This window comes from Danio rerio, chromosome 17, assembly GCF_052040795.2.
Source record: "Danio rerio strain M-AB ecotype USA chromosome 17, GRCz13ab, whole genome shotgun sequence".
Lineage (NCBI taxonomy): Eukaryota > Metazoa > Chordata > Actinopteri > Cypriniformes > Danionidae > Danio > Danio rerio.
The window spans coordinates 13,285,001-13,302,692 of NC_141037.1; the positions used below are offsets into that span (position 1 = coordinate 13,285,001).

Genomic DNA, 17,692 nt, shown 5'->3' on the forward strand with positions numbered 1-17,692 from the left:
CATACCTCTGGGTTTTAAAGTTTGCAAAAGATTTTAAGACATGTACTTTGACAAGGTTATTATTATTGCATCAATTCTCAGTGTAATGGCCACTAACTAAAATAAAAGTACAAACATGAAAATAAATAAAAGCTAAAAGTGGGGAAAATGTGATAAAAGCACATATAATTTTTATTTAAAAATACAATTACTGAAATAAAAAAACATTAAAAATCTGCTAAATTAAAAATCTGCCAAAAAAAATCTGTATTTCAATTACACAGCCAAAGATTGAACATTTTTATCTTGTAAGATATAAAACATTCACCTTTTCTTATTTTTGATATAAGGGATCTACTGAATCATATTCTGCATCTAAATTTTGTTCTACTTTTATCATAAGTACAAGAGGAAACTGTAAACTGTAGGAGTGGCAAACTTGGCAAAGATCTGAATATGTTAGAAGGGTTGCACTGACGCATCTATATTGGACTGAACTCGATCTTCAGTGCTTTTAACTAAACCAAAATCATCCTTAATCTTGAGAAGGTAATACTTTTCTGCTGTAACATATTCATAGGATGTTGCATTGTTTATACTTGGTCTTCAGGGATGGTTTAATCAATGAAAGTGCAAATGTGGTATTGACTTTCTGTCAATATAGAAAGTATTTGTCCATCTTTGGTTTGAATTATTGTGATTATGAGCAAATCAATTGATTTTTTCAATGGTTTGTCATTTATTTGCTAAAAATGAATCAGCTGTTTTGAATAAATTGTTTGAATGAATAATTCAGTTAATCAATCATTAGAAAAGTGACTTGTCATCAGCTCATGTCTTTAGCATCATTTTTATTCATCCATAACAGGCTTAAGTCAAAGTACCACAATAAAAAACATAATGCTGTTTTCTTTAGCAGAAAAAAAAGATATATTTCCTCATATATTTTGTCTTCCTCTGGAAAAAGTTTTATTTATTTTAGTTTGGCTAAAATATATATATATATATATATATATATATATATATATATATATATATATATATATATATATATATATATATATATATATATATATATATATATATATATATATATATATATGTCATGATCCCCAGCGATCTAACCACCAGAGGTCGCTGAAAAACATTCAAACTCACAAAAACTACAAATCCGCCATGTTATGGACTACAGATCCCAGTGATGCAATACACACACAACCGGTTCCTGATCCTGACTGATTGCAAGTACTGATTACACACACATATATGGCTCACTTTGAGACACACATTGCTGAGTCTTGTTATCTGTATAGTGACATTACAATACATTTATTTTGTCTTGCTTTACCTTGTTTTTGATCCTTGCCTTGTTTATTTGTTTAATCCTGTTTGCTGCCTGCCTCTGACCGTCTGCCTGCCTTTGACTATGACTCTGGATTGTTCTCATACATCTGTTTCCTCCTGTGTTGATCATTGCTTGCCTGACCATCCTGTTTAATAAACCTGCATTTGACCTGCAAGTTACACAAAAACCCCAGAACCAAAAAAAAAAAAAAAAATAATATATATATATATATATATATATATATATATATATACATATATACATACATATATTGAATATATTTAGATTTATTATATTAAAATACTAAATTATTGATGAAATTTTTAAATTTGACCTAGACTATCTTTGCATCTCTTCAGTGCATTCATCATGCCAACGAATAAATTTGCCTTAAATACAACCCAGTATTGTTTGCATAATTACACTGAATGTGCAGTATATTCTAATCACGATGTCTGAAATGTTTGTCCTCAGGTAAACCGGAGCTGAAGACTGAGGTGGATATTATAGTTGCAGATGTCAGTGATCAGGAGTCACTGGCTGCCATGTGCAAACAGGCTGTCATTGTGCTCAGCTGTGTTGGGCCTGTAAGTACCATCCTCAATCGCTTATTATGTGTGTGGGGGCAGCCTTTTTTATATAGTTGATTTGTCATAAAGCATAAGGTAATGATACGTTTATTTATTGAAATATAGCACCATGATGTTTGCAAAGCTTGCTACATCAGGCTGATAAGTGTGTGTGATTATGTGTGGTGGTGCAATTCTGCTCTCCTATAACAAGATAATGAAGTTTGCACTTTGAGCCTGGCATGAGGCTTTTTAGATCATCTTCAATTTTGAAAAAAAATAAATACATTTTATGTCCTATACAGTTGAAGTCAAAATTATTAGTTTTATTTTACTTTTTCAAATATTTTCCAAATGATGTTTAACAGAGCAAGACATTTTTCTTTTTTTTATATAATTCAACCTTTTTTATAGTTCAACAGCCAAGAACAAAGAACACACTTCACACTACACATACATATGTTACATGTTACATATTCAGCCACCTGTCACACCAAGTAAATTCAACTAAGAAAAACAACGTATAGCAAACATATATGGAAATTAAGGTTGTGGCAGAGCAAGACATTTTTCACAGTATTTCCTATAGTATTGTTTTCTTCTGAAGAATTTTTTTAAAATTTCATCTAGAATAAAAGAAGGTTTTAATTTTTTTAACCATTTTAAGGTAAATATTATTCTTCATATGTCTAATGACTTGCCTAACTACCTTAACTTGCCTAATTAATCTAGTTTAGTCTTTAAATGTCACTTTAAGCTGAATAGTAATATCTTAAAAAATATCTAGTAAAATATTATTTACTGTCATCATGGCAAAGATAAAATAAATCAGTTATCAAAAATGAGTTATTAAAACTATTATGTTTAGAAATGTGTTGAAAAAATCTTCTCTCCGTTAAACAGAAATTGGGGAAAAATATACATTGGGGCTAACAATTCTTCTTAGTATTAATGAATTATTATAATTCTTACTTTAACCGTATTAGTGAGGATTGTTTTTTCAGGTTTTTTTTTTAGATAACTATACATATTGTGTAATAATATGTACACTATTATTCAAAAGTTTGTGTCAGTAAGTTTATAGTCTGCCAGCATTTTTATTTTGATGAAACATACAGTAAAATATGAACAGTGCTGGGATAACGCATTACAAGTAACGCAAATGACATAATAATATTACTTTTCTAAGTAACAAGTAAAGTAATGCATTACTTTAAAAAAATAGGTAATCATTTTTTTATTTACCTTTTTTAAAAATGTAACTTAATGTACTTTTTAGATTATTAATACGCTTTAAAAATAGTTTGCTGAATTAAAATTAGTGAAATCATGTTAAATCACACTCAATGAGTAAATGTGCTTCCTGCGGGAACAGACAAAAAACAAGATGGCAGAGTCTTACATTTCTGTGGAGGAAGTATTCTCATTATTCTGAAGACATGGAAGAAAAAGGGATAGTTTCAATGGACAGTGACAATAATTCAAAGGGATACAACAACTTTCATTAATCTGTATATACTGCATGTATAGCGTCAGGAAGTTTTCCAGAGGTAACATTATTCAGTAGGCGATGCAGTGGCGCAGTAGGTAGTGCTGTCGCCTCACAGCAAGAAGGTAGCTGGTTTGAACCTTGGCTCAGTTGGCGTTTCTGTGTGGAGTTTGCATGTTCTCCCTGTTGGGTTTCCTCCGGGTGCTCCGGTTTCCCCCACAGTCCAAAGACATGCAGTACAGGTGAGTTGGGTAGGCTTAATTGTCCGTAGTATATGAGTGTGGGTGAATGAGTATGTGTGGGTGTTTCCCAGAGATGGGTTGCGACTGGAAGGGCATCCGCTGCGTAAAAAAACTTGCTGGATCAGTTGGCGGTTCATTCCACTGTGGCGACCCCGGATTAATAAAGGAACTAAGCCGACAAGAAAATGAATGAATGAATGAACATTATTAAATTTTTTATTCATTTTTTTTTAGGGTATATGAATGTTATACCGTGTGTCATAAAATGCAGAGCTCCTCTATTAAAAAAAAAAAGAAAAGAACCTGTTTAGTTCTGAAAGAGATCAAGCCTCCGTCATGTATGAAAAAGTAACTCAAAAGTGACTTTTTTGTGGAGTAACTCAATATTGTAATGCATTACTTTGTAAAGTAACTTTTCCCAACACTGAATATGAAATACATTTATAAAAAAATTACAATTTAGAATATATTTTAGTTATGATTAGGGCCAGACGGAATCTGTGGACAGTTTTAGCTATTTCTGCTGAATTTTTTTTAAAAACTGCAGATTTATGTGGAATTATTTGGGGAGTATCATAACTAAAAACTTAATAAATGAAATGAAAAATAATATTGTTTTTTTTAACTTTTATTTAATGTTCATATTGCAAATCTTTCTAGATCCACTTATTTTGTAAACAAAGCAAACCTCTCATATATTGCATCTACTGAAAGACAGAGAAAATGACTTTATAAATATGACTAAACTTTATTGTAAGTAAATTAAATGAACACTTTCATATTTGTCAATAATATTTCTGAAAATAAATTAAAAACTGAATGAATTTAAATTTACACAAGTAAATAAATAGAATCAATGATGGGCTAAAAATCTGCGGATTTCTGCACACAGATTTCGTGTGGGCCTAGTTATAATATAGTTTAACGTGTAACTTAATTCCTTTTGTTGTGAATTTTCAGCATCAATACTCCAGTCTTCAGTGTCACATAATTCTTCAGAAATCAGTGCAGAAATCTATGCTGAAGAAAAAAAAGGTTTTAGATTTATTTACCTACACTTATTTTTATTTTTACAGTATAGGTTTTTTGGTGAATCTGTTGTGAAGTCTTGTGTGGAGAACGGAGCTCACTGCCTTGATATCTCTGGAGAACCACAGGTGCTTTTCCTGACACTCTGACACTTATATTATTTATTTACAGTACTTATTTATTTTCATTAAAGATTGAAACTATATTTCAGTCATCCCGATGTCATCGTAACCCATTTATTTCAATAATATGTATATTAGTAATATTTGCCTGAGAGACATATGATATGCAACAAATGAGGGTAAAGAAAAGTTATTTAAAAGCCATTTTGATTAAAAGTTAGTGTTTTCACTTGCACCTAAATTTTGTCAGTTACCGGTATGCGTGGCCATTATAGATACATTGGTCTGCTTATTAATCTGTGTAAATGATGTAAAAACATATGTAAGGTGCTAAATTATATAGAGAAGGTCTTAGTAAGCAAAAGGATATAATATATTGACAAACTGAATTTAAAAGGTTTTATTTATACATTTGCTTGATTTGTTATAACTTTTGGGTCTTTAGTACAAAAAAGACCCAAAAAGACTAAATTTGACTTTTTTTTTTTTTTTTCTGGTTCAACCAATTAGTACAGGCCAAAAGATGACAAAATTACATCATTTTCATTTCCAGAAGCAATAATCAGCAATAAATGCTATATTCATTCAGGTCAGTGATATTGTTCACATTAGTTTTCTCCAACATGATCGACTGATGATGCGACCGTTGAAAAAGTATGTTGTATATAGTATTATTATGAGTATGATTGGAATTCTGATGTTCTACGTCTGCAATTTCGTCTTTGTCAAATGTTTTACGATGTCAGTTGCGTCGTTTCATTCCCATTAATAAATCCTGTCACATGGCCTTATGGGATAGTAAAGAGTCCATCAGATGCACCTTTTTCTGCTGGAAGAAATAGGTCATCCAGTACTTCTCTCCTACTGTTTTTTAAACATTATGAATTTGAACACACTCGCTCACTTAATGTTTCTCATGTGCTATATTGTAGTGAAATAAGCGATTTTCGGGTGCAGCAATATTCTTTGTATAAATGTGGCTAATTGTAAGATATATATCACTCAAGCAAGAGCACCGTCTTCATACAGTAAATATTAGCGGCATATAATCGTTCAATAAGCACAAATTTAACTATTTGTCAGGGACTCGATGCATTTAGAAACACTTGCTTTATTTCTAAATAATTCAGTTATTTTGAACGAATCATTTTAATGGGTGTTTAATGCCATAACAGACACACATTAGTGGTTTTAGTGTCGTATTTATTTAACTACACACAATAAAATATCTCAATCAGGAATGTGTATCATATAAATGGGCTCTGTTTTGATAGTTTTGTTGAACATCATATTGGTTTTAGTTTCTGGAGGGGATGCAGCTAAACTACCATGACCAGGCTGCTGATAAGGGGGTCTACATTGTGGGAAGCTGTGGTTTCGACTCCATTCCTGCAGACATGGGTGTCATCTACACCCGCGACCAGTTTAAAGGTATGTTTGGCAAATATTATATTATATTATATTATATTATATTATATTATATTATATTATATTATATTATATTATATTATATTATATTATATTATATTATATTATATTATATTATATTATATTATGTTATATTATATTACACTTTTTATACTTTATTAATAATCTGTAGCAAACGATACTGGAGGTCAAATGTTTGGATCAATTAAGGGTTATTTTACTTTTTAAAAAGGTCTCTTGATATCTCCAAGGCAGAATATTTGATTAAAAATACAGGTAAAACCCCAGTATTGTGATCTATTAAAACAATTTCAAATATCTGTAAATGTAACTTCTTTCTGTGATAGTACCTCAGTCTTCAGTGTCACATGATCCTTCAGAAATTGTTCTAATTGTTCGGATTTGGTGCTCGGAAGTTTTCAGTGTTCAGTTATTAAATAATCATTGTGGTGGAAAAGAGTTTTTGCTGCTTTTTTATGATTACATAAGCCACATAAGAGTCCTCATAAGCATTTATTATATATACATTAATTTGACATCTAAGTGAAATGTTTGAAATAATATGAATGCTGTTTATTTTATTTTCAGGGACACTGACAGCAGTTGACAGCTTTCTGACTCTAGGCTCAGGCCCAGAGGTTGGTGTTTTTTGTGTTTTAAACCTAAAATCTACAAGATATAAAGATCTGAACACTTGAAAATCAATGTTTTTTTAAAGCCTTTTAAGTGAATCTCAGCTGATCCACATCATGTGTCCACAGGGAGGCTGCCTTAATGATGGTACCTGGCAGTCTGCCATCTATGGTTTAGCAGACAAGGGCAAGTTGAAAAGCCTCAGGAAGAAGTTTGGTCACAAGCCTCTTCCTGTGGTCGGGCCAAAAATCAAACGGAAGTGTGTACAGCAACAGCAAACAGACTTTGTATCATATGTATTTGCAGTATAGGGGTTTTGCACCAAAGATGCAGCTTTTTATGACCCTTTTTAGCCTCTCTTTACCCAATTAATTTAAAGGTCCTGTGAAGTGCTTTGAGAATGTGTATTTTTGTTAGATGTATGGCGTATTTTCAACTGAAACACCAAGACAAGGTGGGACAAAGAGTAGCTCCTCCTCTTTTTACAGGCTATAAGCATCCTTGTTAAATAAACTATATTTTGAGTTGTCAGTAAGGTCTTAAATTTCAAAAGCAAAAGTTTATAATGTACTGAAATATTGCATGGTTGGTCATAAAATATTTTAAATCGGTCTTAATTTTACTATGTCCATGTAAAGCTACCCAATTGGCCAACACCCATCCAATCAGCAGCAATCCATCTTAATTAAACTTTTAGCCCCGGTCAGATCACACGACTTTGGCACGATTTTGGCATGATTTCCTTGACATTGGGTGTTGTGAGGATTCGTAAACGACAAATGAGCATCGTGACACAAGATTCAATTATTTCTTCTTGTGTAATATGGCATATTCACGACAACCAATACCATGCCTGCGATGCCTCACGACACTATCGCAGAAAGTATAGCATGTTTAATTTTTTAATTAAAGTTCCGTCACAAGGGTGACACTGTGCATTAGGAGCACAGAATTTCTCGTTATCTGAGCGAGTGCTGCCGTTAATGCACCGGTCAGGTAATAAAAAAAATAGGCTGGATATTTACATTGGTTATGCAAATTATAACTATTTTTCTAAAATATTAAGGCGTTTTAGGCAATTGTATCTGACAGACTGGCACAAAAATGCAGACATCTCCATTCTCACAACCAGTTTCTGAGTTCTCTAATCCTTCCCTCAGAGTTTGTTCTTCCGAGGTAATCCGGAAACCTGTTTAGTGCTGCGAATACATATTAAAAGCCTGTCCTGCTTATTCAAATTTGTCATTAAGAGTGAAGACAATTTAATGTAGGCTTCTCTGAAATTGTGAATATTTCACTTTAATTTTATTTAAGGTAGATTATTATTTTATTTAACAAAGCAACAAAATCTCATGACAATTCGTGTTTTGGCACTGAAGCATATAGCGGACATGTTTTGAAGCACTTCACCTCAAAGGTTCTTCGATATTCTTGTATATCTAGTAGATAACTGACCAACAAAAAAAATACATTAGAATTAAGAAACATTAGAATTAAGAATTAAGATAAATTCATTATAACAAACGAAATTTGTTTCAAAAAGAAATATTGTTATATCAACACTTGTGACTGCATTGGGAAATAATGCTCGTCGTAGATGTCACGGGATGACGGATGGTGAAGGAATGTGTAGTCTGGCACATTTGTTACCCATGACGAGTCAAGATTTTGTCAAGAAAAAAATCGCATAATCTGACACACTGACTTTCGTAACCGACAATAAAAATTGTGTGATCTAACCGGGGCTTAAGAAAAATTCATTATTTTTTTTTTAAATGGGGCAAGTAAAAAAAATTCCACTGACCCAACCTAGCCATTAAAAAAATCCTTAGAGCTTAGCCCTGTATAAGTCTGAAATTTTATTCATAATGGTCTTAAAAAGGTCTTAAATTTGACTAGGTGAAACCAGTAGAAACCCTGGTATATCTATGCATTTTAAATGGCTGTATAGATGATCTATAGGAAAGGATTAATGTACAAAACTTGAATTTCTCTCTCTCTCCAGGGGTTTGCTGTTTTACAGTAGTGAGGTACAGCAGTATGCAATTCCCTTCATTGGCACAGATCCATCAGTGGTGAAAAGGACCCAGCGTTATCTGCATGAAGAACTCAATGAAACTCCGGTATATGAAAATAATAAAAGGGGTAGACATACAAACAAGTAAACATGGAAATACAGTCAAGCTAGGAGCAAAAAATATATACTATAGAATAGAAATTCAGGAGAAATTATTGATGTAATGCCAAAAAGGTGTCCATAGCTGCCAAAAGTCATCTGACTTTTGATGTATATCATAAGTGAGTTTCTCAAGTGGAAATAACACACATACTTGAGACGACCACATTTGAAAGGAAGGCACCTGAGGAGATGACCACAATAAAAGTATACATTTCTTTGCCAGATAGACCAAAATTAAAAACAAATGTTTGGTGTGGGGGTTCTCTACTCAACCATACAACAAATACAATTCTAGAGAAAAATTTAATTTTGAAAACAATTATTTTTAAAAAGTCAATTGTTTTTTTAAAGAAAAGTCTTGTTCAGTAAAAAGTTATACAGCTATATTTTGCTTGTTTTAAAAAAAAAAAAATTATTTAAAATTTGTAACTGAGAAATTGTTAATTTATTTGTTTATTTGTGGTGTGGCCAGAGAAAAAAATAGGTAAATCCTTAGTGTTGAGCCCTGAAAAGTCTTGTGAAACAAGAGCTAATTGCAAAGCGACACTATGAAAACACAAACCATTTGCTCATGCTCACTGAGCAAGGTCATACAACACACAAAAAGTGAAATGAATGAGGACTCATGTGGACATAACGCAAAATGTAAATGAACTCATTTTAGGCATGTCAAAGTCAAATGTATGCATTTAAAATGCAAATTGTGGCTAGTGAAAATGACGAGTGGCTTGTAATGTTGAAAAACTACTAGCCACAGTGGCTGGTTGGTGGTCAAAAAAGTTAATGTTAAGCCCTGATTATAACATTTATGTTTACTGCATAACGTAACGCCAAGCCAACAAGTTTTCTTATTTGTTGTTGTCTTCTGTGGTAAACAAACAAACATATGTCATGTGGAGTCAACGATCAGTCAAGAAGTTGTCCAAAATGCACATAAGCAGCCTCTTGAAGTTTATCATTTAACATTTCGAAATATTTTTGTTGCAAAACACGTTGATCCGCTTCATAAGAGATGCATTAAAGGTTAGTTTTACAACAGATTTAAGCACTTTTGCAAGCTTTAAAAAAGTGGACATCACCCAACACAATTCTACAATATGAAAGGGACAGGATACAATCTGAAAGAAGAGCGTCCTACACTGAAAAAAAAGTTTATATGGGCTAAATTTAAACAAAACAAATTAAATTAAGTAATGTTCAACTTTGTTTAAATTCAGTCTAAATAAATTGTTTGCAACCACTTTCCTTAAGAAATTGAGTAAATGCAATGAATCAGTTTATCAGTGTATACGCTGAGGATGCCTTAAGAATAAATTATAGGGTCATTTTCCTTTATGACTTAGTCAGTAATCTTTTCTAAATGTGGCATCTTTCTTGATTTAATTACGATTGCTGCAATATGAATTTGATTGCCATACATATTGTTTTTTATTTTGTGTTTACAGGTTCAGTACGGGGCGTACGCAGGTATTGGTGGGATTTCCAACGTTTTCAAATTTCTCATCGGTGGATTTATGTTCTGGTTTCTTGCGTTGTGCAGTTTGGCAGAAAACTCCTCATTAAGGTAAAACATATGGATGTGTGGAATCAACATTAATGCATTTGTTTTAAAGTCGATGTCGTTTGGGGATCTTATTCACATTTATACTTCAACCCACAGTATCCAGAGTTCTTCTCATTCGGCTTCTTCTCCACAGAGGGTCCTACTAAAAAACAGGTCAGATTATCAGTTGTATCATCTTGCAGGATCACAGTTCCTTCATTTAAATGTGAGATGTGCACTTCAGATGGAGGACGTTTCTTTCCACTTCATCTTTTTGGGAGACGGTTACACTGAAGGCCAGGACCCTAGCAAGGGCAAACCCAATGGCAAGATCCGTACTGAGGTCAAAGGACCAGGTACTGTATTAGTTCATATTAGCAAAAACGAAAGCTGATTCAATTCTTAATTCTAAAATCTATTTTGTGTGTGTTGTTTTTTAGAGATAGGATATGTCACCACACCGATCACTATGGTTCAAGCAGCCATTACTATGTTGAATGAACCAGACTCCCTTCCACAAACGTGAGCTCTGCCAACTTATTTACACTTTCTAATAACATTATGCACACATCATGCATTGGGCACATCATTAAACCGAGTTCGTACAGGAAAATTTTGAAAAGTGCTTTGATTTTGTATAAATTGCTTAAAAATGTAAGTGTGTTGCTTTCATAACAGAATCAGAAAGAGCTTTATTGCCAGGTATGTTCACACATAGGAGGAATTTGTTTTCGTGACAGAGCTTTTACAGTGCAACAGAATTACAGAGACAGGACAAAAAACAGATAATAAATATATTTTAAAATTAGAAGTAAGAAGTGAATGCAAATATACCAATTGACAAGTGTATGCACAGGTATATTACTTATTATAATGTTATATGTGCAGCTGTTATGTGTAAATTGGCATGTAAAGCATACCTGTCAACATTGGGATGTGAAAATAAGGGATATGCCCACCATAATAAGGGATTCCCCCGACCATTATATGACTGTTTTGAGGATTGTATAGGATGGGCGATGGCACCTGTAATCAAAAGGAAATGGAATCGCGCCGTTTTTAATATTTATTTATAAGAGTTTTCATTCCTAAACTAAGCGAAAGCACAGAAGGCTCATGTTTTAGAGCAAGGGGCGACCCCTGTTGGTTCGGCGGTATGGTTGAGTATAGGGAGGATCGGCTGTTCAGAAAAAGACTGAAAATACGGGAGAAGTATGGGAAAATACTTTTACGGGATGATAGCAGGATAGAACAGTAAAATACGGGAGAATCCCGGGAAAAACGGGAGGGTTGACAGATATGATTTAAAGAGTGTTGTTAAATAAGTGGATATGTTTATAAAACGTGTATATCAAGTAGTGATGTTGGTTCCACAATTATCATCAAGTATTCATGAGATTGATTGCCTGAGGGAAGAAACAGTTTCTGTGTTGGGCTGTTCTGGTGTGCAGTGCTCTTTAGCGTTGACCAGAAGGGAAAAGTTCAAAGAAGCAGTGTGCTGGGTGTGAGGGGTCCAGAGTGATTTTGGCTGCCCTTCTTCTCCCTTTAAATAAGCACAGTTTTTGGAGAGTATGGAGGGTTGTACCAATGATTCGCTCAGCAGTCCGAACTATTCGAAGTAGTCTTCTGAGGTTGGATTTGGTAGCTGAGCTAAACCAGACAGTTATTGATGTGCAGATGACTGATTCAATCATGAAGGTGTAGAACTGTTTCAGCAGCTGTACTTCCTCAGCTGACGAAGAAAGTACAGCCTTTGTTGAGCTTTTTTAACAGTGGTCTCAATGTGAGTGTCCCACTTCAGGTCCTGACAGATGGTGGTGTCCAGAAACCTGAATGACTCCACTGCTGCCACAATGCTGTCCATGATGCTCATTGGGGGTCTCACATAGGTCCCTGGTCTGTCTTAGTGTTGCAGAACATAATGCAGTCCCATATTGACTGCATCATCCATGGACCTGATGTTATAAAATCTGGGCCTGGTGCTTTTTTCCTCTTGTTTCTGGAAGACCTGGCACACATCATCTTCACTGAACTGAAGTGCAGGTATGGGGGAGGCAGGGGGTGGTGGAGGTGTTAAGCCTGGTTTATACTTCTGCGTCAAGTGACCGGCGTAACCCACGGCGCATACAACGCCCGTAGCCGTGCATTTATACTTCTGCGCTGTCTCCGTTGGTCTGCATTAACACTTCCGAAAAGCTTGTTGGCAGTGAGGTGTAAATGTTCCTCTGTGTCGAGTTTCTTCGCTGCTGTTTTGCTTTTCCTGAACACTTCCTGGATGTACAAGTGGCTCAAACACGCTCATTTTGAGGCAGGAACCGGCGGACGTGCAACAACTTTAACTATGAGATAAACCCAAAACAAAACTTTCCATCCGGAGCTCCTTCACGGGACTCCACACTTGTAAACAATCACTCCATTGGGGTCGGGCCCTTCACGCGGCTTTCGGTCCCGCCTAGACTCGTCAGTGCTACCAAGCCGACCAATCACAGAGCTTGCGCTACGCATTGTTCCGACGTGTAGTTACATTTTTTGAGAGGTGCACGTCAGCGACACTGACGGGCACGGCGAAGGGCTATGCGTCAATGCCGTAGCATACGCCGGCGTTTGACGCAGAAGTATGAATCAGCCTTTAATACGCTTACAGTTAATAAACAGTGCCTCTAGATCTGAACAGCACATCTTTTGTAAAACTGTTACATCTGTACACCACCTTTTATGTAAAAGCACGTCCCGCCACCTTGCGATTTCCGCATCGATTCTTTGTCACGATCCACTCTGAACAGCTGATAGCCCGGTAGGTGAAGCACGTTGTCCGCCATGGTGTCGTTTAGCCAGATTGCCATGAAACACAGAGAAGCTGACTGCAAAAATCCCTGTTTGTCTGAGAGAGCAGAATGGGTTTGTCTATTTTGTTGGGTAGAGAGCGGAGATTTGCTAGATGGATGCTAGGTTAGAAATCCGCGCTATCTGAGTTTCACAAGCGCGCCTGCATGCTTCCCTCATCTGCGTGCCTAAAAACGTTTAAGCAGCACCGCGGCTCTGCCGACTACAATGTCCAACAAAACATCACAAGTCCAAGTCTGGAAAAATATTTGGTGGTGTATGCATCTGAATGTCCAACAATTAGTCTCTGGTGAAACTAATTGTAGGAATGTTACTTAAGACAGGAAAAACTAACAAAAACAAAATAACAACTGCAGAGCACGACACAGAGGCAGCCATCTTCATCGATGCCAGCCAATGAGTAATAATCAACCCAAGCTCATTCTGGAAACGTAGCCCCGCGGACGTTTCTGGAGACCGCGATTTACGTGGCCGGAGGTACGTAAAGGCGGCGTTTGGTTTTTTTCGAGCGAATGCTGCGGGGTGGTGTGGCGCCGCTTCGCCCCTCCTCTTCGCCCTCGCCGGCCGACGGCTCGCCTCCGAGTGGAGGGCTTTCCCGATGCAATCAGTTTGTCCGCTTAGCTCACAGCGTTGCGTCGGCGGAGTGGAGGCCCCGGAGGAGGAGGAGGAGCCGGAGCCGGCCGCGGTGGACGACGACCGGGATCAAGTCCGGGGAACAGCAGGTTCCAGAAATCAGGTAAGACGAAAAACGGAATCCGAAAAATAAGGGGGAGAACGCGGCGGGATCCGAAAACGCGGTCGAAATCGAAGACGAGGGCTTTTTCTTTTTTTTTTTTTTCCCAATCCGGCGGCTTTTCGCGCGAGAACGGCGCGGGCGCGAACGGCGCATGCTCCCGAGAGGCGCCCGAGACGCGAAAAAGCTCGCACAGCGGCCTCTCGCGGATCCGCGAAAACAAAAAACGCTCGAATACGTACCTCCCGGGACGTAAATCGCGGTCCCCAGAAACGTCCGCGGGGCTACGTTTCCACAATGAGCCCGGGTTGGTAATAATATATGTTATTAAATGGGTAATAATATTTAACTATATAAATCAAATCAAATAGAATCTAATAAAAAATTTTTGCATCAAATGAAGACTCTGGAGTCGTGTAATTTGTCTCTTTATCTGCAACTTTTTCTTAAACAATAAGAAAAGACAAATTGAATAAAGGTTACCCCTTCATTTCTGAACAATGCATGAAATTTAAATAAATATCAATTTAAAATGAAGGATGACACTTAAGATGTGAGTAAATGCCATTTAAGATCTTGGCCTTTGGAGAAACATGCCATCAAAAATGTTTATTAGAATACTAATACTACTACTTGAATGCTATGGTACACCTGTCTAACTGCTCATTAACACAAATTTCTAATCATCCAATCACATAGCAGCAACTCAATGCATTTATGCATGTAGACATGGTCAAGACGATCAGCTGCAGTTCAAACCGAGCATCAGAACAAGGAAGAAAAGTGAAAAAGAGAAAATATTCAGTGAGTTGCAGTTCTGTGGGCGCAAATGCCTTGTTGATGTCAGAGGTCAGAGGAGAATGGCTTGACTGGTTCAAGCTGATAGAAAGGCAACAGTAACTCAAATAACCACTCGCTACAACCGAGGTATGCAGAAGACCATCTCTAAACACACAACACATCCAACCTTGAGGTAGATGGGCTACAGCAGCAGAAAACCACACCGGGTGCCACTCCTGTCAGCTAAGAACAGGAAACTGAGGCTACAGTTCACACAGGCTTACCAAAATTGGACAATAGAAGATTTGAAAAATGTTGCCTGGTCTGATGAGTCTCGATTTCTGCTGCAACATTCATGTGGTAGGGTCAGAATTTGGCGTCAACAACATGAAAGTATGGATCCATCCTGTCTTGTATTAACACTTCAGGCTGTTGGTGGTGGTGTAATAGTGTGGGGGATATTTTCTTGCACACTTTGGGCTCATTAGTACCAATTGAGGATTGTGTCAACACCACAGTCTACCTGAGTATTGTTGCTGACCATGTCCATCCCTTTATAACCACAGTGTATGCATCTTCTGATGGCTACTTCCAGCAGGATAACGCGCTGTCATCAAGCGCGAATCATCTCAGACTGGTTTCTTGAACATGACAATGAGTTCACTGTACTCAAATGGCCTCAACAGTCATCAGACTCAACCCAAGAGAGCATCTTTGGGACGTGGTGGAACGGAAGACTCACATCATGGATGTGCAGACGACAAATCTGCAGCAACTGCGTGATACTATCATGTCAATATGGACCAAAATCTCTGAGTAATATTTCAAGTACCTTGTTGAATCTCTGCCACGTAGGATTAAGGCTGTTCTAAAGCAAAAGGGGGTTAACCTGGTACTAGTAAGGTTTACGTAATAAAATGTATACATGTAGAGAGTACATGTGTGTACAGTACATATGTCATTTTGCTACTTGTTTGAAAACTGAAAATGCACCTGGAAAGTGGAAACTGCTTGAAAGGAGCTTAAATTGGACAATGGAAAAGGTGTAAGAGCCCTTATTAAAAAAAGCAAACCATGATTGGCCGTATAGTCTGATATCTCTTGTCTATAACACAGCAAGAATTGCATAATCGTTAACACTTTAAAATAATCTTGTATTAGCTAATGCATTTACTTGCATGAACAAACAATGAACATTACCTTTATTATTGTATTGGTTAGTTATTGTTAGTTCATGTTAATTCGTGGTGCACTAACTAATGTTAACACGCCGGAATTCGCATTTTAATAATGAATCAGTGAATGTTGAACTATGAATAATAAATGCTGTATGAGTATCGTCTTAGTTCATGTTAGTAAATGCATGAACTAACGTTAACTAATGAAACCTTATAGTAAAGTGTGAGCGCATAACCTGACACAGATTCAAATCCAGAATGCATGTTATTGGTTGCCTCCACAGTGGCGGTGTGTACACTCCAGGAGCGACATTTGCCAAGACCACCCTCATCAAACGCCTCAACAAACACGGCATCGAGTTCTCTGTCATTTAAGTGGGAGATTAAACGCACAACCAGCTCAGCTTCTAAAGCATCTAATCGTTTGCTTGATTGAACGCAGAGAAATCTCGTTGCTATATGGAGCTTCCTATACAGTGTGGCTGTTTCCAGTTTAGTGTGCTGGCCTGCGCACACTGGAATGGTTTATTAGCATGCACTTTGTTCTGATGGCTGCGAATTTTGCACAAATCTTTCCATTTGATCAGCCGATTCCGTTTAAAAATTGGATATTAATCGTGTTGTTTTTATCACTAATAGAAATGCTAGCTCTCGCAGATGACAGACATCTTTAAAAAGATATTCCAAGCACTCCCAAAGGTTGAAAGAAAATGGTTTAAGAAACCAGCACTGCTTTTTTTTGTCATTGTAATTTGTTATATTTGTGAATCCTATTGCAGAACTGCACTAATACAAGAAATGAGAAGAAAAAAATGTTTTAGAGACCAATAAACCAGTGAATTGTCTGAAAGATTGCAGAATACTGTTCTTGTTTGTTTGTAACAAAATAAAGAACATCTCAAACCGTATTTCAAGATGTAAGCTAAGAGCTGTGTGTCTAATATTACTGATAAAATGTATTTTGTATTGTTCATATGTTCATACAGTTTTTGTTTGCTTTGTCTTTTATAATATGTAACAAAGTCTCAGCTTATAAAATCCATAGATATTTACATTAGACGTCACCTACGCTATTGTTGTCTATTGGAAGGAATGCGTCAACAGAGCTGCTATTTTAGTACAGGGTAGTACTCTTTGAAATAAATGTGGGACCAAAATGCAGTGGAGGCCTGGCCATCCGGAGATATAGACATGGATATAGACAGATTTCCGGTGGTCATATGCAAATATTTTTTTAAATTATGAAAATTATAATTTTACATCACTTTTCATGGATGGATAAGTGACCACACAGGTAATGCCGATAAAGAGTGTGTGTTTGTGTGCATGGATATGTATTATCCTCCCTCCCTGTTAAATTTGATCTAACCCATGTCTTGCAACACTCCCCCCCCCCCCCCACCCCCCCTCTGCTTTCACTTTTAATTCTAACAAAGAGAGCAATCAGTTTGTGAATGAATCTCCATCAATATCCCTGCGTCTCAATGTGCACAACCACCTTTCTGATCTAAATAACATTTGTAATATTCAATAATTGAGGGTGGACTGTATGCACATTGAGGGGAAGGCACTGTGTTATCATTATCAGTCACCCTTATA

The 17,692-nt window shown here is 36.3% G+C and overlaps 1 protein-coding gene across 1 annotated transcript in view; it reads left to right on the forward strand.

Moving 5' to 3' along the window:
- sccpdha.2 (saccharopine dehydrogenase a, tandem duplicate 2) overlaps window positions 1–17,001 on the forward strand; it is a 19,205-nt gene extending 2,204 nt beyond the window's left edge. The window contains 12 exon segments of the mRNA NM_001114436.2: window positions 1,799–1,911; window positions 4,701–4,781; window positions 6,077–6,206; window positions 6,792–6,841; window positions 6,965–7,095; window positions 8,842–8,959; window positions 10,461–10,555; window positions 10,558–10,579; window positions 10,676–10,732; window positions 10,803–10,914; window positions 10,999–11,080; window positions 16,378–17,001. Coding sequence (NP_001107908.2) covers window positions 1,799–1,911; window positions 4,701–4,781; window positions 6,077–6,206; window positions 6,792–6,841; window positions 6,965–7,095; window positions 8,842–8,959; window positions 10,461–10,555; window positions 10,558–10,579; window positions 10,676–10,732; window positions 10,803–10,914; window positions 10,999–11,080; window positions 16,378–16,468 — 1,082 coding nt within the window. The 3' untranslated portion in view covers window positions 16,469–17,001.
- The last annotated feature ends 691 nt before the right edge of the window (window positions 17,002–17,692 follow it).